The 25325-nt window shown below is 42.5% G+C and overlaps 2 protein-coding genes across 5 annotated transcripts in view; both read left to right on the plus strand.

Annotated features, from left to right (window-relative positions):
• The first annotated feature begins 6836 nt into the window (after window positions 1-6836).
• Window positions 6837-9012, plus strand: npy (neuropeptide Y). The gene is made up of 4 exons (XM_058619324.1): window positions 6837-6891; window positions 7162-7349; window positions 8473-8562; window positions 8654-9012. The coding sequence occupies exons 2-4, from the start codon at window positions 7162-7164 to the stop codon at window positions 8673-8675; spliced, it is 300 nt and encodes a 99-aa protein (XP_058475307.1). The 5' UTR covers window positions 6837-6891; the 3' UTR covers window positions 8676-9012.
• A 1937-nt stretch (window positions 9013-10949) lies between these two features.
• Window positions 10950-25325, plus strand: part of pals2b (protein associated with LIN7 2, MAGUK p55 family member b) — a 28096-nt gene continuing 13720 nt past the window's right edge. For 2 of the 4 annotated variants that reach the window (XM_058619724.1, XM_058619725.1), the window contains exons 1-3: window positions 10950-11051; window positions 18846-18898; window positions 21517-21743. In XM_058619724.1, the coding sequence (XP_058475707.1) occupies window positions 21611-21743 (133 nt within the window). In that variant the 5' untranslated portion in view covers window positions 10950-11051; window positions 18846-18898; window positions 21517-21610. The remainder of the gene's footprint in view (window positions 11052-18845; window positions 18899-21516; window positions 21744-25325) is intronic. The other 2 variants (XM_058619727.1, XM_058619728.1) reach the window with 1 other exon arrangement.

Below are 25325 nucleotides of genomic sequence, written 5' to 3' on the forward strand. Positions count from 1 at the left end.
AAACAGTTCTCTGCCAGAGAACCAGCAGGAAGTCAGATGAGGTAGTAACAGTAGAATGACACAGTCTGAAGACACAGCGGGTCAGCCACATTGTTAAGTTTTACATTATTATTCCTCATAAACCACCTCATACTGGTCAAAAATGACCTGGTCCTCACTAAAGGTTCTTGTTTTGATGACATAAAATCATCATTATTTCCCCATTATTTTCATCTTAAACCTCTTCTGATAACAGGTTTGTGTCCTGACAAAAGAAGTCACCCCTTGTGCTCAGAATTATGCACACCTCCCACAGCTTTCTGAATAATGACATTTTAATCTGGAAATGACTTTAATTTGGTTACCCTCGGTCACTGAGTGACGGCAAGTTGGGAAGGCGGTCGTGTTAAAAATGCAGCGCTCTCTTGTGAGTGGACGTGTCTAACTGCATTAACGCATTAGGTGGAAATCATAATGTTTCCCTTCATTACCAAGCCTCTCCCTTGTGACACTGGTGCATACAGCAAAGAAGCTTGGGGTGTCTAATGTGTTAGTAATATATTCACCTGGCTTTTAAAAGTGTATTCAGCAGAAAACATTACATGTCTGTGAAAAGACTAAGGATTTGTATTTGTATATGTATAATAATTAAAGGGGAATTCCAGTGTTTTTCTGGGTGTGTTAGTACTGACAAAAAGGTTTCATAATTGGTTCAGTATATGCATGGCAGCATGGCTGCAGTGTAATCTTATGGGGCAATAGCATCTTTTTTACGTCCTTGGTAATGTTGCCAGACTCTTCCATTAACAATCTGAGCCATTTATTGGTGACAGAAAGTACTTTTTATGGATATAACTCAGGCGCTGTTGCCCCCATGAGATTACACACACAGTACTGTTCACGTACTCAGGCACATTTAAAAACCCAGGTCGAAAAAAAAACATAATTCCCCTTTAATAAAGGTGCATTGTGTAACTGTTGGTGTTTTTTTGCCTAAATGTAAATTAAATGTATGCTGTGCCGTCAAGCAAAACTACCAGACCTAACAAAGGCAGCAAAGGAACAGGTCGGGTCAAGAAGCTTTTATCGCGTCAAACTGCTGAAGAAGCAGGTTTTTCGTGGTCACTTCTTTTCAGTTCTACTCCAACCTGCCTCAATTTACTGGCACTGTTGCCTCCACGTTAAACGAATCACATCCTATGTGCAGCGTGGGTATGTTGCCGGGCGACACGAGATATAAGCACTGCTACACTGATTAATACAGAGAGAGTCGTGTGGAGCTGATAGGCTTACTCAGCATTGTGTGAACCAATTTGACTCTAATGGGCCAGTGCGTGCAGTTACGATGTCTTAATACGTAGCAGTAATATCTTATATCTGATACTATTAAACATCTCTGAGGTTCAACAATCACACCCAGACAGAAACAGTGACACGTCCACACTCCTGTGGTCCAACAAAGTTTAGTTCCCTTTGATGTAACAGCAACTTTCGTCACGTTTCCTAACGTTAGGTCTCAAGACTGTGACCTGCACAGCTGAGCCGACCCACCTGCCAACCTAAATCCTCCGTTTGTCTGTCAATCAAAGGACTTTCTATGAGGATTCTTTCGCCGTGATGTGTTTGTGCTGCTTTCACCCCGGGAGCAGATGTGGCGGCGACACATTTGCACACCCCCCCACACACACACACACAGAGAGACACAAACGCACCCTCACTGAGTTCACAGCTAGGAAGAGAGACGAGTAGATGTGGTGACCGAGCTTCGTTTTATAATGTGATAGAAGAATAAATGGGGAAAACAACAAAGGAATCATTCCCTTTTATATATTAATTGAGCCGTAGGCAGGATTGTACTTCCTGTGAAGCAAAGTGGTGAGAATTATGGGTTCTGTGAGATTTCATATGGTCCAGTAATTGCTCATAGAGGCTGTCAATTAAAGTCACAGCCAGAACAAACTATTTGGGGCCATTTTTCTTTAAACCATTAATAGTTAAGAGAAGTGGACGTGAGAAATGATGCATCTTTAGTGGCAAAAACAAACCAAGATATTCATTTAAATTACACTGAACAAGAATAATGATATACAAAGCTTTGCCAGTGCTGCACAGCTCCACGGTAATGTTTGCCATTACAGGATGATATTAAAAGCCCTTAATTCATTTAGAAACTGCACGCAGCCCCAAAAGAGTGAACAGGGGGCTGCCGATGCTCTATCTAGGTAATAGTAGTGCTCGCCTACCAGCAGTAGCAGATTGTCACCGTAACACAATAGAGCAGTCAGAGGCAGCAATTTAGATGTCAGAGTTGTGTGTGGAAACGGTGTAACAACCAAGAAAGAACCCAGGGCTGTACAAGATTCAGCCTCGTCGCTGTCCGTCTGCATGCAACTGCCTGATAGAGAAGAGTCAGGCAGTCTAGTCTGCTTGACAGCACTTCCTTTGACGGTCGCGTGTGCACACCGTGAATTTGAAAAGTCTGATTCACAGCGGCGTAAAATTACAGGGCTTTTCATCTTAACAAATCTTGGGAGATAACTAATTGTCCAAACTTGGAGGCTGATGAGAGGAGAGAGAAAAAACACACACACACCCATTAGCATTTAAACAGCTCGCTCTCAAAGGGGACTCATTCTCCACAGACATGATTCATGCTAACGGCAACCCGGCTCCAGGAAATCCTTCCGTACGACGTTTACAAAGGTGCTGCCTTTGGAGCAGCAGTACACCATTGTCACGTTAAGTGTCGCTACATTGATTGCTTTAATTAGCGTAAACAGCCGGGGCTGCATTGAAGAAGATTGGTAGCTTTCTTTCTAGCAGCATTAATATTATTAGTGCTGATGTTGATGTTGATGATCTCATCCACACTGTCACCAAAATCACTTCCGTGTCACGTTGAGATCACTTTGGTGAAACCTGGTTTTGGACAGTGACTGCGCAGAGGTGACCGTGGGTCTGTCAGATGACACTCGACTGCTAAGAAAACTCTACCAATTATTATGTCCACAGCACGGCAGATGCATTGATCAGTGTTATTGCAAATATCCACTCCATGTGGGATAGCAATATTTCCCAAACTTTATGGAGACTCGCTGTTTAAAGACGAATCATGACCCGTTCACAATATAAATAATGACAAGCGCAAATGCTGACTTTTTACTGCCATTTCTGAAACACTTCATAGAATTTTGAGCAGATAAAGCAGACATACCACAGATATACTTTCATAAATGAGTCATATTTTTGCATGTTTTTTAAAGGTTACTCATAAATCTTTGGCAAAAGGCTGTAAGAAATATTCTGCAAATGTATATGGAAACCCAAAACAAATATGTGGGTCTTGCCCCAGTCTCTGGGAATGACTGGCATATGAAATTGAAGTTAGGGGCTTTGTCACGCAACCACTTTGGTCCAAAGTTTTCAAGGATTAGCAGGACATTTGTTTATGTATCCATAAAAATACCTCTATTGGTTGGAAAGATTGGACTTGAGCATTAAAGGAATACGTCACCGATTTGCATTTAGCTTTGTATTAATAGAATAGGGGTAGTATTTTTGAAAAATGGTGCTTCCCAAACCTCTTCATTCGTATTTTTGTTACGTGCCCACCAGTGACACTAGGTCCAAGGCTTGAAACTGCAACGCTAATTCTGCACTTTTTAGACCCACTAGTAGAGGGGCGGGACCTTATTCCCAGATTGTAAACAGTGTCCGCCATCTTTGCTAACTGGTGGGCACTGGTGGGCACGTCATGAAGAAAAGAATGAAGATATTTCTCAACTCAGGGGAAACTGAGGTTAGGAAGCACAAGTTTTCAAAAATACTACCCCTATTCTAGTAATACAAAGCTAAATGCAAATTGGTGAAGTATTCCTTTAACTATTTTAATCAGGTCAATAGTTTCTTTGCCCAAGTTCCAGTTTGTCAATGTAAATGTAAAATGTAAATAAAATGCACAACCATATAATCAAGAGTATAATCACTATAAAATCAACGAAAGGGCAAGGGGAGCGAGAGAATCCTCCATTTGTTGCCATGTGCAGTCTCACCATTCGGTGTCACTAATTCCTACACACTGGTGAGTCATGCATGCTAACCATCAGCATGTCAGCACTGACCAGATCCCAACAAAGTAAATGAGGGACAAAGACAATTTCTTTGTGGGACTATGTGGGACGCCTGTTACAGTGCTGAGATGTACTGTAGTACAAAAATTTGATTTCTGTAACTATGACTGCAGCTTTTTTTTTTTGCAATTTCTTCCATAGTCTGTTCGGAAAAGACAAAAAAACTCTGACAATGGCCTTTAGCTGCTTCACTCAGTTCTGAGTAGTTTCCCTGTTCTTTGTTGTAGCTGCAGCTTCCTTTATTCGCTGGATTTTCCATCATTATTTCCTCAAGATCTTGTCAAGAATCTGTATAATTTGCGACTGACAGATTGATTGACATCAGTCGTGCAGCTCCGTGGCGACAGACGCCCTCCTGTTTCACAGCCATTAGATCTTTTAGAAAAGCATCAGTCTAGAGCCGATTAAATGCGGGACATCATCTCAATATGCGGGACAAGGGATGCAAATGCCGTGTGATACACCTGGTCAAAGTATTTAGCTTTAAACATTATGTACATTAGTACATCATTTCAATTGTTTATTGTTTATTAATGTTTGGGGTGACCCAGTTCGGCTAAAGAATCTTAAGGCCCATTTATATTTTTGTTTGTACTTTGCTTTAATTCCGTCCGTCATTGTGCACCAAGCAGAGGAGCTTACAATGAGAGACGAAACAGAGCAATACCACCGGAAATCGTGGGGGCAGTATAGATAATAATATAAAACATGCTGCCAGAGCTCACTGGTTTATCCTGCAGCCAGAAAACAGAAATATTGGAAATGCTGCTTATCATCGACGTCTCTCATCACCAACGCCAACGAGTAATATCCCAACTCATAGGATCGACTTGTATTTACTGGTCTTACATTCCACTGCCACAAAATACGCTTGGTTTCAATTTATTATGGATCAAACACAATAAAAAAGAACCACTTTTAATGGTCGCTATGTCTGTTGATGTCTGCAACTTGGTACTCAGCACTCCTCTCTAGAGAGGAAGTATTGTGCAAACGTCCATAGCAACACAAAAGACACACAGAGGGATGTAGAGTAGTGATGGAGATAACGTTTGGGATGGGTAGAAAATAAATGGACCTTTATGCTCACAAATTGGGTCTAATGCTTGGTGCTGAAGTTAGTCATCGGTAAGAGTTGTTAAAGATGTAAAAGTGATGGTAATGTAGTTGCCATTGTTAGTTGCACTTTGGCGAACAACAACTCTTCTTTTTTTTCTGCATAATTTACTTTACCTGCTCCTTGGAAAGTTGAATATCTCTCGACTTGTGCCGCAAGCAAAGTGAGGCAACAGCACCACAATGCAGTTCAGCGACCCTGAACACCTTGAGCTCCATTCAAAATGTATGAGAGGCATTTCAGTCGATGCCTCCACTGCAGACACGCGTCTGCCCACGTGGTCAATGAGGTGTGTGTTTGGGCAGTTCTTCACTTTACCTCTGACACAAACTCTTCTCTCAACATTTTCCACATGCTCCATGCATCTGTTTTTTTTATTTAGGTGCAAGCTGTTTGCTTAAAAAAGTGTTATACCTACTGAAGTGAGTCACTGAGTGTATAAGTGTCTCCTGAAGAGGACCAGGATTAATCACTGCCTGTGATCAACATCATTCGGTCATGCTTTGTGCTCCACATGCTCTCACGTCTTTTCCTTTCCTCATCTGCCTCTTTGCATCCTGTTATACAAAAAAAGCCCTTAACACATCCTCTGCATAAGTTATGAAGCAGCTCTGCTGAAGAATCCTGATTTTAATAGATTATGTGGCTGCGAGCTGACACACAAAAAGGATTATGAATGCGAGGTAAATGAAGCACTTGATGATACAGATTCGGTTGAAGTGCTATTTGGGTTCTCTTATTAAGAGGGTGTCTTGGAGATTGGTCTCGTCTTTGGGTGACGCAACTCTATATTCACATTTAGGCCTTTTGTTCAGGTTAAGTGTGCCAGTTTCTCCTTCCATCTGATGGAGTGAGCTGTGGAGTGAAATCAGCGGACTGATTCAAAGAGTGAGAAAAAGCAGACGTGAACACGGAGCTTCTTTTGGTGCCGCCTGTAGGGAGTTTCATTTGAATTTGAATTTCACCCTGCAGTGTTTCATTTCTCTTATTCTTTCATAACTACATATGTAGAATAACTGATTGTTAAATACATACAGACAATTTTAGGACCAGTAATCCTCACAGGGACCAAATCCTGCATCCAGAATGACGTCCTGGTTAAAGTTAGTAAAATGTGACTACATTTTGTTTAGGCCGAACAAATGATTGGAGGTCAATGCAGGGTCAAAAGGGAAATAGCTGCAAACCATCTGTGTGTGTGTGTGTTCTATGTTTGTTACATTAATGTTATAAAGGCAAAGAGAATAACTCATGAACTAAGTGCATGGTGAACTAATTATGCTACTTTATCCATGCAATTACTGAATTATCCATGTCATTTTGTCAAATGGACAAGGGTTGTCTTCGTAAACACTTAATCTCTAAATGATCTTTGTGTCCTTGGAAACGAGGCTTAATTATGGATTCTATATTTAGTCATTTCAAATATTTTAAAGGCAAATTGTTGGGAAAACAAATGACAGCACGAGCTGTGACGTCCACTCGAGGCATGACGCTATAGACTTAGAGACTTGCGCCAAATGTGGACGCGGGCTCTGACGCGTTTTTGTGCGGCGCGCGCGTGGCGCACAACGACTATAAAACCAAGCGCACGCCAAGCGCACAGAAGAGCAGAAGAGACGCCAAAGGACAGCGCGTAAATATCCCTCTGAACTACTGGGAAATGTAAGTATCTTGATTTTTTTTTTGATTAAATAAGATCATGACATTAGATTACAAACTCATTTAAAGTGTCTCTACACATAAATATCCTGGCAATTGTTATCATTTTTGGAGATCTATGGCTGACAATGAGGTTACCACGTTGTTTTTTGTTTTATTTCTGTTTCATCTTTCTCAGTATAACAGTATAATAGTTCATTTAAAAACTGAGACACAACATTTAAAGTCCAGTAGAAACAAGTGACCCGTTTGTTTCCACGCACGCTCTGACAGATGCATCCTAACTTGGTGAGCTGGTTGGGGACTGTGGGGTTCCTGCTGTGGGCGCTGCTCTCCTTGAGCGCACTGACCGAGGGATACCCGATGAAACCGGAGAACCCCGGGGAGGACGCGCCGGCGGAGGAACTGGCCAAATACTACTCTGCTCTGAGACACTACATCAACCTCATCACAAGACAGAGGTAGGCGGACAGAATACAGAGAGGGAACAATATTGCGCTTAATTTCTTATAGTCATTCTATAATATCCTGCAGATATTGTGATGGTTTGCTGTCGGTGGTGCTTGAGTACATCTATCTATCTATCTATCTATCTATCTATCTATCTATCTATCTTATACATTTAGAAGTTGTTTGTGGCTGGAAAGCTCACAGTTCACCAGAAATATATACATATACAAATAATAATATAATAAAGGGCTAATATTTGCTCTTTAATGAGACACTCCCCCTGACAGCTTTGGTCGCACCATAGCAACCTGACAATACTGTGTACTGAATACTGAATAATGTTCTTTGTATTTATTTAGTCCAGTCTGACACTGGAGCCTTTTCCTAAATTATTTCCTCTAACTTGTTAGACAGCAGGATACACCTGCTGCCCAGTCACCTGTTAGTACTAAACAGAAAAAAAACCAAAAAATCTTCAGCTTTTGACAAATCGCCTGCAGTTTTCAGGGTTGTTATCCTGAATGTCAGGGGTTTGGATGTTGCTGCAGGCGTTTGGCCACCCAGTGCTGCCACAGTTTATCATCTGAGGGACAGAAAAGGGAATAAGACCACCTTCAATGCAACCCCTGTCTGTGTATCCTGGTTCTTTGTCTGACTGAGTTTCATTTTCACTGAAAAAAATCAACAATCTGTATATATAAAAAAGTAATGCCAATCGCTCTTTTTTAAAAATGTGTCTGTCTGGGAACATATGCTTTTGTTATATTTCGGTTGCATTCTAATGCTTAGGTGCAGATTTTATTAAGGTCTGATGTATTGGGAATTTAAAATTCAATCCCATTGATAGTTGTGATTTTCTTTTCTTCCTTAAACCAGAATTAATGCATTTATCGAGACACTAACCCATCAGTCATGTTTCCAAAAAACTAATTGAATATATTATAGATATTTTAGAGTTAACTGCTCAGATTGAGTATAAAATAAACTGTTTTAAGATTTGTGTACTTAGTGTTCACTAAACTGAAAGGAAGGTAAATGAAAGTGAAAAATTGTCAAAAACAAGATATATTGATTTTTCACGAATATCGTTTACTCACCCCTAATACTATGTATATGTGCATGTGTGTGTGTCAGGTATGGGAAGAGGTCCAGCCCTGAGATTCTGGACACTCTTGTGTCAGAGCTGCTGTTGAAGGAAAGTTCAGACACACTTCCCCAGTCAAGGTTAGTGCCTCTAATTTGTGAGTGGACGAGCACACACACATAAACACATAAACACGAAGCTGCCGCTTTACCTTTGCTCCTGTCTCACCAGATATGACCCATCATTGTGGTGATGCCGCCACCAGTGATGCCACCCGCCTCCTCACTGCCGCCGCTGCCCCACCGCTGCTGACATTTTGACCTCTTAACATTTGTCACTTCATACCGTCCCACACCTAAAGCCGTCCCTGCAGCCTCTGCACCCTTTTACCTCTGCTGTATATGAGCCGCCATGTGTCGTCAAGCCTCTCCCCCTTTAACCAAGCAGCTATGGTCAAAACTGCTCGTAGTTTGTGTCACGAAACTGTAAATAGGTTATTTATCATCTGTAAAACATAAAGGCAAAATGGGAGAGGGGCATGTTGTCTGTATTGTATAATCGTGCCATTAAAGAATCATTGTTTGAAGGAATGTTTGGCATAAATTAATTGAACGCATGTTTTTTTCTACACTTCAAACAGATGAAAGCATCTATACTACATTATAAAATACTGTATATTTATTACATTTTATTATACTTTTGCAAAAAAACATGTACTTTCAACTTGATATTTCAACTGGTACTGCAGTCTGAATACAATTTAGAAGAGATTCTTATGTGTGGATATCACAATGTATCACACTATTTTCCCCCTTATATTTTTGGAACACATTTCCCTGTATATTATTATTTTAATTTCAGTTGTGCGCACATCTAAAGGAGTTCAAGCACCCTGGCTTTTAATGAGAGCACTGCATGAGACTTTCTTTCTCATTAGAGCCATCTTTTTGGGGAAATTGACAATTCTCTTCACCCTAATGGCTCTCCATGAGCTTTTTCTTATGAAGCGTGCACCTCTGTGATACAAAAACCTGTATTTAAGCCAGAAATCCTTCACTTTATTTGTTTTCTCTCACAAAAATGATTCAAATTCAATCAAAAAAGGGGCTTCACGACCCCTGTGCATATGGTCGTAATCAAAATGACAGCAGCACCCATGTATATTCAACAGATTTGAATGGAAAAGTGGGATCACATATCCTGTTATATTATACTCCACATAGAGAAAAATGATTTAGATGAGTCAGCCAACTCTTCTGGATGCCACATGACACATTCAAACCCTTGTTTACTTGATGTCTACCCTCACAATGAGCTCAAGTTTGGACTTGCAGTGCCACACCTGTGTAAACTCACTCCTCACACCAGCGAACATAGTCCTGTGAGACGTTACTATGGAGCAAACATCTGTTAGGGAGATTTAAACTGGGTCTAAGTTGCAGGGGTAGATCCAGTAAAAGCAATGATCAAAAACCATCAGCCAGTTTAAGGCTGCTTTTGAAAAAGCTAATGGCGCTCTCTTGTGGCCACATAGACCCCAGGAACTAAATAAAAGGCATCTCTCATGAGCATTATTGCAATTACATGGATGGTTACTGACTCCACTGCAACCTGACATGGGGTCAGCTCACAGAACACAAATCAGGCAGTTACAGAAGACGCTGCAGACACACAGTCTGCCACGGAAATGTGATACTCCAAAGAAAGATAACTCACTTAGAGGGCGGCTTTCTAAGAAATGCATGAATATTGGCTGCATGTATAAGTGAAGATCCACTTAACAGAAACAAATTGTAACACATGGTCATAAATTCTTTCAGTTGGACACTTGAACCTCTTCAACCCTGACCCTCTGGGGTCGCTGCTCGAAAATGACATTCAAACTAAATAGAATATACATCTGCAATTACAAGGTCTATGGTATCAAAATAATGATAACACTTGTGAGATTCCATCAAAAGCGTAAGCATCACTGTAGATGCCACTGTCACGCCTAAAAAAAATGTGCATTTTTAAAGTTAATATCACCTTTGAAAATATACAGTAGGAGCTTAAACACACAAGGAAATCATGTAACAACATGTGAACATGAGCTGTGCAAAGACTGATGCTGCTGAAGGGAAGCAGAGCAAAATTGTACTTAGTAAATTTAGTAAAAAGATGCCCAATAAGTCCTAATAAGACTCATAAATAAGCTGAATTAAAAAGATAAGGTTAATGAGCAAAATCAAAATGAAATAGTGAATGAATGACATTGCAATAGCTTGTGTATAAAAGTGCTGCGTCACGGTTAAGGCTGTTTCTGTAATGGCCTTAGTTTACACCTTAAACCAGCTGCACTGTATAATTACGCTAAAATGGAGTCCATTTATGTGAATGGGTGAGTGCGATTAAAAAAAAAATGCACAATGCAATAATAAGTAGTCGACTCACTCGGAGGGGGTGGAACCTCCGCCGCCATTGGTCTGTGCGCTGTGACGTCAGGAGCGAGGGTGGGGCCTGCGGGTTTGATTGGCACCGTGTTCTCTGGTAGTCTGCTGCGGGACCAGGGACAGACAGCTGAGGGGGGTCTGAATGTCCAACCGGGACGGTCCGTGGACCAGCGAGAACTCCCACGCACGACTCACAGGTAAGTCACGGCTCGCGGCCACACTTGTAACGTGGGGGATGTTGATTTGATTCACCCCACGAGCGTTAACACGCGAGACAAAGAGACTTAGTTGTGTTGGAGGTGCAGTAGAGTTTGACAGAGGAGGAGGAGGCTCTGCCCCCTACAGAGCCCGCTCCACTCTGCCTTCATTTATTCACGCAGAAACCACTTCGCTTTGAGCGAACATCGTGGATCCTGGCGTGTCCTTTCCCACCCCGTGTCCCCTCACACCTCTACAAATCACGAGGAAGCATTCGGTGGGTGGGTTTTACTCTCACGCCACAATAGATTGGATGGGCAACCGGGGGGAAAAAAATGGCCGCACGTGTGGCGAAATCGGTGTGAAGGTACACTCGTCTGGTCAGTGTGAACGGCGCGAGCGTTTGGCACGGGTCTGACGCACGGTTCGAGCGCACGGATGTGGCCGTGGTTTGGACCCACGGCTGCGAGGAGACACGCGGGGAGACCTGCGGGATGTGGTAGTGACAGGATGGCTAGAGACCCGAAATGATGTTAACGTCCACCAGCAAAGGATGGTGGGTTTGAGGAAAGACACACATTTACAGCTGTTGTTAGTTTGAAACTGTTTTGTCTCTGTTTGTGCTGCTATCTGGACCAGGACTCCCTGGAAGAAGAGATCTTGTATCTCAATGGGACACTCCTGGCTAAATAAAGGATAAATAAAATAAAGAGAAGAGAGGATTATTACAACTCCTGTACCAGACACATCACTTCCTCTGATTTTGTTGTTACTTTAAAAATCAAATAAAATCAAGGCTTTACTTGCACTGAGCTGATGCCGAGTACAACAGCAGAAGAGTCACCAGTGGCTTGCCTTGCCCAGCCTGGCAGATATTGATTTAAATGTTTTGTCCTCCACTGAGGTACAGAGTCTATGTGCACCATCTAATAACAATGCACTAACACGGACGTCGGGTCCACTTTGTGCGAGCACTTAGTGGAAACTCAAAACCAAAACCACTGCCATAACAGACTACATACAGACTTCTTGCCTCGGCCTGTGTCACTTGGCATTTGGTTTCTAAGCTGTTTAGCCTCCTGCACGTGACGGGGGAAGCCCGTGCACTCACAGTCCATACGCGACATCCTTAGAGATCCTCCTGTTGCACCTTGAGTTTATGGGTCTGTCCATCTTCCTCTCATTTTTATAACAAGCCTTAATCGGATTTGTCGAAATCAAATGAGAGGAACAAAAGGAGGAAGGGAAGGAGACGGAGACAGTTTAGTGCAGCGGAGTGAATGTACAGTTCCAGGGCAGGGGCAGCCAGTTACATGTCCCGAGTCCCGGATCCAGGATGACCTTTATTGTTCTGCTTGGTGATATGGCACTGAGTTATACTTCTTAACCCTCTCATGCATGATTCTCCTTCCTGTTAGTCAGGGTGAGAGGGAAACATGGATTTCCAAACATGTGCTCCTGATATTGGAACACATGAGAGTTTGGGGTGAGTCACTCAGAGACTGAATCCAACACTCTGAAGCTTCCACTTTTCCATTATTAATACACAGCTATAAGAGAGGGATGATACAGAGAGGAGAAGAGAGAGAGAGAGAAGCACACACACACTGGGTTTCATGACTTCAGAGGACATTGCATTGACTTACATTCATTTCCTGGAGACTTACTCTAACCTTAACCCTAATTACTACTGACCTTATCCTAACCCTGACCCATGACCCTTAACCTCAGCCTAACTTTAAAACACACCTTCACATTGAAATGTAATTTTTGTCTGTATAAGGAAGACAAGTCCCCATAATGTGACTATATAAACAGATTCAGGGCCCAATAACATAAGGAATACCAGGTATGTACACACACACACACACACCAGTTCACACAGCTATTCTACACACTGTTATGACTTCCATTCATTCATTTGGACATAGAATTATCAAGAATTAAAAAAAGTCCTACAGAGATAACACACACACACACACACACACACACTATGACTCAAACCTCCCATGAACAACACATTATCTACACACCTACTATTAACCCTCCCTGCCCTACTGCTAACACACTAACTTGCCCCATAACAGTCATCATAAGTTAATTACGTCTCTGTCAACAAAATACACAACTAAATTACAGAGAGGAACAGTGTTTTTGTGTATGTCTGTGTGCGCAACGTAATGGCTGCCAGGCAAGCGAAGGCAAACCATTGGCCAATTTCTTTTTTTTTTCCTGCAGTCTCTATAGTGCTGATTCATCAGATTTCATCTATAAGGCTTTAAAGGGGGTATTGCGCTGCAGAGAGACAATAAAATAATCCAAGTAGCACGAGACGCTGTGCCTTTTGTTGGAAGACCTCACTCATTTTGTATTAATTCCAAAAATATGAGGCGTAACACGTGGGGAAAACTCGTAAGATCATACAAGGTCATCGTGTTCTCAAGCAGTATTAACTGGAGCAGCTACAGCCGGTCTGACATCACACTGTTGCCCTGCTTCTACGAAAGGAGATGCATGCATTTATAACTCGCCAATATTTCAAACAACCCTCAGTGAGCCTCCTTTCTTTGCCTGCTCCCTTTCTTCACGTCCATCACTCCTTTGCTCTAACTTTCCCCGTCGCGTTACGTGTGCCCTCTTCCCTCACACTGACGAGAGAGCGACTGAGGAGTTAGATTATGTCACACGGTGCTCATCATTAACATCACTGCATGGGCAGTGCCAAAGGGTTTCTCACGGCCTGCGACTGCATCATCCAGAGATGAGCGGCCAAGCACAGACAAGCTCACCAGCTGAAATATCACACCACCAAGGAGGGAATGAGGTCACGTTTGGTGGAGTGCACTGATGTAACACACGGCGTCTGTGCTTAAATGGTGGTAATTAAGATCGCAGGTGGAGGAAAGAGGCGCGCGTGAGTCAGCAGAAGGCGGCATGAAGCCACATTTTCATCATTTGCGGTACAAAGACTGAGCTGATTTCATCAGTTGTCTTTTGGCAGGTGCAGCGCTAGTGGCTGTGACGGTAGCAGACTGGTTTGAAATGCAGTTCTGATGAATATGATGCTGATAGAGCTCCAAACCATTATCATGATAAAAAAGATATTTACACAAAATATTATAAGTTCCACATCTCCCTTAGGTAAATGCATCGAAGTGCAGTGGCACAGGATTATTGCACAGATCTATGGAGACGGATGGGATCATTATATTGATATTGGAACAATTGCATTGTGTCGTGATACCTGGGTGCAAATTCGATTTGTATGTGACTCTGATACTTAAATGGTCAACTGCCGTTTTCGCTCATTCTGTTCATACAGCGAGTAGAAATATCACAATCTTAAGGAGAGAAAGGGATTTTTAAAATCGTCTAAAAGAGTCACCATATATTGATTATTTCCCTCCCCTAATTGATAGGCATTGAACTGTTGTTGGGCCACACGGTTGGTGTAGTGGTTAGCACTATTGCCCTCCCCTTCCTGTGGTTTCCTCCCACAGTCCAAAAACATGCAGATTTGAGGGTTGGGTCCCTCTAAATTGTGGTGTGAGTGTGAGAGTGGATGGTTGTTTGTTTGTTATGTGATGGACTGGTAAACCTAAGTCAGATGGGATTGGCACCAGTGCTCCCTACGACCCTCATGTAGAGGATAAAGTAGTAAAGGAAAAGTCATATTGTGATGTCATGTTATTGAATTATTGCCCAGCCTTAGATGCTTATATTGATCTGCTAAGATGACCATCTTGGGGGTCGCAGTGTAATCCTCTTACTGAAAGCACATGGAGTTGACCTACATAGGCTTTTTTTCTGGAGGCTGGAGGCTGGTGGCTGACAGGCAGGACAGAGTGGGGTCGGTGAAAGGGGGATGGTTTAATGACGAGTCATTACACGTACATCTACTGTATGTACGGGCACAGTATGTTTACTCTGTTCCATGAATATCGTGTTCCTGTGCGGTGTTCTCCACCGCACTCGTCTCACGAGGAGATGCTGCAGCTCCGCGCTCGGGGAAGTTTTCTAATTGCTCCCCGCTCCCCCTGGAGTCAGCCGATGATGTGACGCAAGGGCCGAACTCCTTTTGTGATTCTCAAGTCATTGAGAGGAACTGAGAGTGACGGCTGCTCTCACGAGGCGAAGAGCAATAACGCGTTTTAGTGCGGGGGAGAGTAGAGGACATGATTTGAATGGTTCCTCCGAGATGAATGCTCTGTGTAAGGGCTTGGCTGTGTGTTTCATGACCCCGAGGGATGAAATGTTTCACTCCATTGAAGACTATAAACTAACAAATGTGCTCAATGAGGCACCGACTCGCAGCTTGCACGACTAGGAGTGGAGGAATTAGAGCCACGCAGCCTGCCGAGGTCTGCCTGAGCTTTCGGTAGCATGCATATGCACGCCACTCACACAGACGTGTTCACAAAAGTGAGACATGCACCCATCCCATAATCCTTAGCTTGAGCTGTCCACCATCAGCTGTGCTTTGCAACTTTTTATTGGTACGTGTATTCCTTCAGAGCATTCGGTGGCAGCTGGGAGTCCAGACGAAATGACCATTTCCTGAGATGTTGACTCCAGCCCAGAAGGAGGAAACAGGAGTGGACAGTGATGAAGGCAGTAGGACATCGGGAAAAGTCTGATGTCCAGTGTGTGCTCAGTGTGAGACACATCCACCTACAGTATATTACCTTGCATCCTTGAGACATCCTTGCTTTTGAATGAAAATCAACGCATGTGTAAACTCCTGTTTTCTTTCATATGCAACTATAGGTACCTGAGAGTTTCTGGACAGAGTGTGGTAGATAAAAGTTCAGCCGACCTCTCCCTATTGCTGAAGGACTTGTGATTTTCCCGACAGACGTTGCAGTTGCCATTCTATTTGCGATACCATTTGTTTTAAGTCAAGCGTTAGTTCACTTTTGACTTTATTTATGATAAAAATGTGACGGAGCGTTACCACGCGACACCATCAGTGTGCTAATTCCTCGTTATTCAGTTGTGTGACGAGATCTTTTAAGATGTGAACTGTGATCGACACGTGTGAGGCGCATTATTTTCGGTCTGCATGGAAAATAGAAGATTTGCAGCCTGTCTGACTTGTTAATGGCATTGTTTCAAAATGGGATTTTAAATTAGAAAACAAATCTATTGTTCGGTTCCTCCTCTCACATCACTTTTCTTTCTCAAGACTCTTTCTTTTCCCACTGCTCAGTCACATGTTAAAGGATTCTTCTCTTTTGTCTTTTAGCTTTAATGCGCCTTTTGTCAATCCCACATTCTAAATCTTACCTCCTGAAAATCTCCCTTTTGTTTTAACCCTTTTTTTATATATTCCCCTTAAATCAAGATTTGACTATTTTTTGGCTCCTCCCTCTGCTTTTGGACCTTTTAATTGGCTCAGTTCCTGCTCTGTGGTGCGGATGACTTGGTAGGAATTGCCCTGGTGGCTTTGGCTCCATTAACATTCTTCCAGAGGATATCCTTCACTTCTAATGAGGCTGCCGAGCCTGACTCTAATCTGCGTTGCATATTGAATCGACCCATCACTCGTTCTCTTCCTCTCCCTTCTGTTCATATATTAAAGGGCCAATTAGGTGTGGCATCACGGGTGCAAACGGGTGCAGTGTGGCACTTTGCCAAACCTAATCCGGTAAATGCTCGGATCGTATTGGTACATGTTGGTATGACCTCGGATGTTGCGGTCAGAGCGAAAGTGGACAGTGTGCGTTCCTCCTGACGTGAAGTCAAAGGAATATTCTCACATTGAACAGCTGGTTTTGCACTCTTGACTGAGCAGGTGGAGCTTGTGCCACTGATTGGACAATGGTTGCTTTTCTTCTCCCGCCTGGGGCAAGAAAATCTAAATGAAGCGTAGGAGTGATAATCTTTTGCTGCGTGCTGTGTAAGAGCAGCACTCACTTGTTTGTAGTCACACATCATTTCGTTATTTATTTATTTATTTGGTTATTTCTGGCTTGCGTTTTTCTCATGATGCATGTATGGGTTAAGTGCTGCCAGACCTCGTACTGTAGTTCCCATACAGGGGCAGGAGATTTTGCAGGGAGTCCTTACTGTCTGGATTTGGAGTCACTTGTGAGAGACAAAGGAGAAATGAAATGAGGATCTGTCAGTTTTTGCTGTTAGTCAGTGTCAAGCGATCTTTATCACAACATATTTTGATAGACAAGCAAGTGCAGGAATGACTATTTCTGACGTGTGCTGCCTTTGTTTTAGCATTTACATATTCAGTGACATATTTTGTTGAAATCTGTGTTTAAATTGCCATCACTCTACGTTTACATGCACAGTTTAATCGAGATAAGGCCATAAAGAGTCCGAGTATACATACGGTGGAGAAAACTGATTTATTGGCCGTGCACGTCTGACTCTGTCTCCGTAGGTGGCGCTGTATCACTCTGTAAGCTAGTGCGTATTGAATCAGTTTCCTGTTGACCTTTACGTCACGGAAAAACAAACAGCGAACGGTGAGATGGCTCGTGCTGTGGTTCTGTATGTTTCGTACCTGCTGTACATGTTAATCGTGATACATGGCTCTTGTGGATGCTGTATTGTCCTGGATAGTTTGTGGGTCAAAGACCAGGGAGGAAATTTCAGTGCAGTATTCGGGACTGTCAATCACATTATCCAGGTACGTTAGTCTGACTATGACAGGCTCGATTGTAGTCAGTCTAATGTGGTTACATGACATTAGGAAAACCGAATTATTGTCTTAGTCTGACTAATGTCAGATTGAACTAGAGTTTTTGGCCAGTGATCTGAGTTTCCATGGTTACTATTTTTTGTTGTCACCTAAAAAAGAGTGAGTGACTCACTGAACTGGAAAACCATAGGTGTGCTCATGTCTGTCTGCATAGGGTCCGTGCTAACCACTTTGCAAATGGGCAGAATTTACATCCCATGAACCCTAGCAGATGGCTGCAGACATAAGGACATGGAAAGTATAACCTGGCCGTAAATGATCAAGTATCCCACACAACACTTTGTCTAATAAGGAGCCATTTCTCTCTGCTTGTGATGTTAGTCTATTTATCTGTGAATAAATGAAATGGGTTCATGGGGTTTTGCAGGAAGTCTGGCAGACGGTAATGGGCACAAGGTTAGGCGAAAGATGACATTACTAAGCTTTAAAGATATTGCATGTTTACAGTGAGAAGGGTTTATTAGCAGCATTTTAATACACTTCCAATCTTTGTTTAAGTGTATATTAAGTGTTAAAGCTTACTATGCAAACTACTTACTTCATTCTTTCCGGTATGCAAAGGCCACCGTAGTTCCATGACATGCTTGGAAAAGGCAGGTGTGAGCACATCATTTCTTACAGACTGGACCTTTACACTGACAATTAGCCATCACAACTGGTAACACCTAACAAGGAAAGCAGATTGATACAAGAATGAAAATGAGAACTCTTTCTGTGAACAAGCGTGCACCGCCTCCAGAGCATAGCATTTACTATGTCGATGGCACAGGGCCAGCTGATGATGCATCCTTTAATGGCTGAGGAGAATGAATCACCCTGATGACTGTATTCATCACTGAACCAACAGCAGCCTCAGTCCTCTAAAACTCCTCGACTCCCCTGCAAGACTCCGGGGTGGCACAGACAGATGAAGCAGATAAACCTCAGGGGGGGGGAGGAAAAAAAGAAATAAAGCAAATGTGTGAGGAATGGTTAGAACTAGTGTGCAGGAATGTAGAACTGAATGTTCATGCCTCATGTGTGTGAGCCTTGCAATGTTTCACACGTCCTTCTCTCCCTCTTCCTCTTTTCACAGTTGACTGATGAATATCCAGTAGGGCTGGTGTTGGACTACACCGACCGGCGCAGGTAAACACAGTCTCTTTCTTGCCTCTTCCTCTGTGCAAACACACCGCAGACGTGTCGGAAAATGTTTCCTGCATGCTGACATAGTTCTGTCCGTTCAGTGCCTGTGTTTTCAACACTGCTCATAAGAAATCACATCTTTTAAGAAAACACAGGATATTAGCTGGGTTTCCAGCTGTTCTCGTGAATTAAAGGTGAATAAAACATTCGCTGTGCTCGAAGGCCGGCGCTCATATTATTCTCGCCCAGTGAAACAGAAGTTTCAAGGTTTCTATATAAGAAAGAATCTAGCGTGACTGTGACTGGCAGTAGACACTATATTACTTTTTTGTCAGTGCAGGGAGAGACTTGTGTATTTGTCAGACTTCGTTGAATCTCCACATGCTGATGTACTGTATATATTGAAGTCTGATCGCAGGCAGGGCATTGCGTCTTCTGCCTTTTAATGCATGCAATTTGCATACTGAAATGGGCTTGTTGCTGATGAATAATAACCCAATTATTTCAGTTGAAATGTACTGATTATTGACCAAATTGGACTGACTTCCCATGATGCCTTGTTTTCTTCTCGCACTGCTGCTCTTCCTAAGTCAAACCCTGTGTGAAATCAACTCTCAAACGGTGAACTCCCTTCAGTAGCTTTGTACTGATGCCCAAAAAATACAATAGTGGTTTGTTTGTGATGCTGTAGGACATTTCATCATCATCATCATCATCATCATCATCATCATCGTCTAACCAGTGATGTTAGACATGCAGAAATGCTCAAGCACCAGATATGATGAGAGAGGGAGAGAGATTGTATAATCCCATGCCATCATGGTCAGATTAAAACCCCTCACGTCCCATTGTGGGGGAGGGGTAAACTGGTCATGTCGAGGATGGAGGTGTGTGGGGGGGGGGGGGGGGGGGATGTAGTGGATTAAAAAGCCTCCAGATCTACTCCTCTCACACACTGGGTGCTTTGGGGTGGAGCTTGTTTCGTGGTGGATGGGAGGAGACATTTTTAGATTGTTGTCAGCACTGGGACGTGTTTTTACAGTAGATGTATTCTGCTTAAATTTTGTGGCAATTGTGTTATATTGTAGTAATTTTGTTATATTTTTAGTGGTGTTTAGATTTTTAGTTTTAGTGCTCAAGTGTGTTCGCCTCTAAGTCACTTTTTTACCTTTAAGTTAAGATAGAAATGTTCTAACAACATTTGGCTGGACTGCCATTGTACAACTGTTCATTTCCCCCATGAGGATCAATCCTGGCACAACCCACAGTCCAAAAACACACAGATTTGGAGATTAGGCAAATTGGACACTCTAAATTGATCATAGGTGAGAGTGTGAGAGTGGATGGAGTGTGTGTCCCTGTGATGGACACAGGGTACACCCCGCCTTTCGCCCTATGTCAGCTGGGATTGGCTCCAGTGAACTGCGACCCTCATGTGGAGGATAAAGCGGTACAAGATAGATGGATGGATAAATCCTGGCTTTTCTTTTAGTGTTATCCGCTGGTCACAATTCACATTTATCAAGCATCTCTGTCACTGTCACAGTATTCTAGTATTCATATTCTAGCACCAACAATGTGGACAGAATGTCATTTTTCAGGTTCATGGGCCAATATTTGCAGAGCGAATATAATATTTGCAGAGCGAATATAATATTTGCAGCAGCGTCAGGTGTGCTGGAAAAAAATTAATTTAGATGATGAACTAGATAAATGTTCCACTTGATGTAAAATCACCATCCTTACTCTATGTATAGAGGGCAGCTGTCGTATCAAATGAGGCATTGGGGAGATTTTATTTACAAACGAAAACACAGTTCCCTGCAGTACTGCATCAAGTAGTTTGCCCAAAAAGTGTTCAGGTTCTGGATAGTGTAGTCCCACAGAAATAATCCCGTCAGCACCTTAACTCCACTGAATCAACAAGAAACGGGATGAGGAGGCTCCCAATAGGCCGACACATGGTGCTTTTAAGGAGGTGGACGACTGCTGAGAGAATACGTACGAGCACGATCGGCTCACGCTGAGTTTGTGCACGCCGCTGCAGCACACAGTGGGACGTCCAAACCCTGAACAGTGTGAAGGAGAGGGAAAAAAAGAAGAAGCAGGGTATGAATGAGAATGCGGGGTCAGTAACACTTGCATAAGATCAGTTACTTAATGGCACTTGGTCATTTTGGTGTGTATGTTAATGTGTGCGTGAGGGGCAATTCAACTTTGAGTGGGTTCGCGGGAAACACAGCAAGGGGCTACTGAGGCAACAGCAGGGGGAGAACTGCGGGATTATGTGTGTACGTTATCAAAGGGGGAGGGAGAGTGAGGGAGGGAAGGTATTAAAGCCAGCGAGGAGGGTGGGGACTGACGAGCACCGAACACATGTCCGCATCTGTGTTTGCAGCCCAGCTCTGTACCTCTTTTCTCTGAGCTCGTCATCGCATCAGCTCCTTCATCTTAAAACTCCTCACCTCTCTCCACTTCAACAACTTAATCTCATTGTTTTGTTGTGTTTTCTTTGTGTCTCATTCTCTGTTCACAAACTCTCTTTCTCCTCTCTATTTTCTCTGTCTGTGTGTGTGTGTGTGTGTGTGTTTTCTTTTTTTGAGGGATTTTTTTTTTTTTAGGACAGAAGACATAGTTGCAGAACTGCTGGTGGTTAACTCGTGGTTAGTCTTAGCATACTTGTGGCAGTAAGCAGAGGAAAAGGAGGGCTTGGTGATGGTCACAGCTATGGAGGATGCCTGTCCCAATGGGGTACGGGAGGAGAAGGAGGAGGTGACAGCGCCGAGACAGCCCGGCGCGGAGTGGCCCCCGGCTGAGCAGTCCACCCAGGGAGCAGATGCGTCTGGAGGTGAGAAAAGAAGGAGCAGGCAAAGTTATTTTCATATTCAGAGAGATGCTGTAGTGCCGGTGCTCTGAAATGTTGAAGGTTGATGGAGGGTTTTTATAAAAAATGTACAGCAAGGCAAGGTAGCTTCTCTCGAGTGACGCAAGATTGTCAGATAACTCTTTGGGGCAGTTCCACTTCATCAGCGCCGTCTATCATGATCCAGGTGTTAAACTGAATTTATTTTGAACATTACTGCATATTTAAACTGTCCGCAGACGTTTCATGTTTGTGTTAAATATTACCACTTGCGGCAAAATCTTTCATCCCCATCAGACTTTTAGTTCAAACTGACATGTGTAGTATCTGATATGATATTTTATGCTAAGATTATGACATGAAATTGATTTAATAATGGAGTCATTGCTTCAATGTCCATCCATCTTCTACCACTTTATCCTCCACATGAGGGGCACTGGTGCCAATCACAGCTGATGCGTACACCCTGGACAGGTCACTCGTCCATCACAGGGCCACATAGAGAGAAACAACCATTCACTCTCACACCTACAGTCAATTTAGAGTGTCCAGTTTGCCTAATCCACAATCTGCATGTGGGAGGAAACTGGAGACCCCCCCCCCCCCCCCCACACACACACACACACAGGGAGAACATGCAAACTAGTCAGAAAAGGTCCTTGATTGTCTTGTAATTTTTAACAATTTCAACTTTTAGTGAATTTTAGACGTTACTTTATGTAGCTAATAGAATTATTTATTAACAAGCTGTTTAACATGTTGTTTTAGAAATGTACTATTAACTATATACATTATGTTTCTGTGTGAATAGCTTGTGAATACTTGTTATCTAGTTAATTTGCTATTTCATAAGCACTTTCCTTTAGCCGTGTGTTGATTCATCATATTTAGCCGTCTTGCTTGTTCGTTTTCAACCAAACTATTAGAAAGGTTTTTTCTTTATATTTAAACTGTGTTTCATGACCTTTTTTCGAACTAGCCTAATCTCATCACATACAATAGGTTACATTATTTATTGTGCACAGGTTTTACAGTTAACTCAGTATGAGGGGTGGGAATCACAGGGTACCTCACAATGCGTTAAGATACGTGATGCATGTCCACAATACCAATAATATCCCAATACAACGATTCTGTGATAATCAAGACAATCATATAGCGATACATCAGGTGAGGAAAACAAAACATCCGTAGAAAAGTTAAATGTGCAGGATTTCTCTATTTATTCACAACATAGAGAACAAAGTGCATAAAGTCTATGTATTGAATGTGGATGGAGCATCTCTTAACATAGCTTGCTCCACCATTATCTATTATCCAGCCACGTAACTTCTGCATTTGAGCAGCGCCACTGTGAGGAGACGCGAGGTAGTGACGCCCGGCGAGTGATACTGGCAGGGACTGTTTACTTTAAAGCGCCTTAATTTATCAATTAAAATATCTATATTTGCCCTGGTGTATCAATGGTGGTATTGCATGAGGAAGAACAAAATCAATATCTTGACCCACTCCTACTCAGTGCATGGTAATTTTTTCTTTCTAAATGTAAAAAACTTTTACTCTGCAGTCGCAGACACATCCAGGATGAGAATCCCACTCTTGTTTTGAGCTTTTGCTGTGAGAGTATTTTCCCTGTAGTACTTAAAAACACACACACACACTCCACAGCATACAACCCTATGTTTGTTATGAGTGATGTACTTCAGTGTCAGCCAAGATGTTCCTGTGTGATCTCACTCTTAGGAGTGGAAAAATAAGAATGCAAGGCTGTTCCACAATGCTTGACAAACAGAGTTAGGAATTCTTACGGAGTCTCTACATTGGCATTCACACCGCACAGTGCTGGTAGGTGTGCACACACACATACACACGGAGGATGTGGAGACACACTATCCAGTATGCAGGAGGATGATTCATCATGAAGATGAATGAACCAGCCGGAGCAAAAAAAAAAGAAAGATTCCATCTAATGCAGAATGCTCAGTTCTCTAATCTCTTAGCTTTTACAACTTCTTCAGGTCAGGCTTAGCATGAGGCTGTAGGTGGTTGTATCGCCTCACCATATTTCAGAGGATTATAGAGACTGGAGGTAGGAGGCTTGTGGGGATGAGTCATGTACACACAAGTACACGTGGCAGGGTAGTGGTGGACGGGTGAGCAAACATTCCTGTGGGTGAGGACACAGTGACACGATGAGGTGAAGTTTGTCAGCAGAGAGATGAAGAAGAGCAAGAACATCAGATATGCGATGGCATTTTAAAACGGTAGTGCACAACTTTTAAATGTAAACAGACACAGGAAGTGGTATGATTTATGTAGACCGATGGAGGCTACAGCAACATTGCGCAAGTAAAGTAAGACGAATCTCATTTGTAAGCATATCCGATCAGAATCTGATCTTCCTGACTAACTGTCCACATGTAGTGGAAGTGATCAGATCTGATCTGCATGTGTCTGTATTGACATTGTCTAGTCTTCCACATGGATTTCTATAATAACAGGTCACACCCTGGAAACAAAGGTAGAAGTTGAAGTCACTTTTTATAATATACTTAAGTTGAAGTTTTAAAGTATATGACATTTACTGTACTTAAGTATCAAAAGTAATTTTCTGATATAAAATGTACTTTTAGAAGTAAAAGTTAGGATTGAGACATAGTAGTTCAGTGGTGGGGCGAGTTGCCTTTCAACTGGAAGGCTGTGGGTTCAATTCCTGGCTCTGCTAGTCTATGTGTGTCCTTGAACAAGACACTTAACCCCATGTTGAAGCCTGTGAATGTGTGAATGGCAAAACTTTAGTGTAAAGCAGCTCAAGACCAGAAAAGCAACTGTTCTTCTTCTGATTTTATTTGGTAGTAAAAAGTAACAAAGATAGTTAGGGGAAATGTAGTGGAGTAAAAGTAAAAGTTGCTAGAAATATAAATAATAAAGTACAGATATGTACATTTTGTACTTAAGTACAGTAACAAAGTATCTGTACTTTGTTACTTTATAACACCAGTTATGTGGAGCCGAAACGGATCTACAAATATCCGATCAGAATCGCATTCAAAACCGCCTTTGTATGTTGTTTATACTTTGGACAAATCGTGGATCTCATATGTTTGTTAGCTGTAAAGATTTCCAAAAAAAAAATCAAGCTACATACAAACTGTATGTGCTTAAAAACCCAATTTGGGCTGCAGTTTAAACAAGGCCAAAAACGCACCCATGAAAACTTTCAGAAGTGAATTCTACTGCTCAAAAACAGGATAAATGCTTCTCACCTTCCTCCCACCAGTGTGCTCTGCATACTCACAAATCCTCCCTCAGTCAGGTCTGATAGTATCGCTTGACATCCCCATTTTCAGATGGAGGGAAGCAGCTTACACATATTCTTCCTGTTCACAAAGACCAAACAGAGACAGAAAACAAATCAACAAACAGCAGCTTTAAGTATCATACAGAGGTCACATTTGATGTTGGATGACTTTTTAGACAGTGAGTGACTGAGTGAGTGAGCGAGCGAGCACTGCAACCATGCTGCTGCTGTTTTAATGCTGAAGGCCTTCACGGTCACCGCTCGTC

The sequence above is a fragment of the Solea solea genome, chromosome 20 (genome assembly GCF_958295425.1).
Source record: "Solea solea chromosome 20, fSolSol10.1, whole genome shotgun sequence".
Taxonomy (NCBI): domain Eukaryota; kingdom Metazoa; phylum Chordata; class Actinopteri; order Pleuronectiformes; family Soleidae; genus Solea; species Solea solea.

Coding starts and splice junctions, on each gene's coding strand:
- npy (XM_058619324.1), top strand. CDS start 7,162: ATGCATCCTAACTTGGTGAGCTGGTTGGGGACTGTGGGGTTCCTGCTG. Junction 7,350..8,472: donor AACCTCATCACAAGACAGAG/GTAGGCGGACAG, acceptor TGTGTGTGTCAG/GTATGGGAAGAGGTCCAGCC. Junction 8,563..8,653: donor GACACACTTCCCCAGTCAAG/GTTAGTGCCTCT, acceptor CTGTCTCACCAG/ATATGACCCATCATTGTGGT.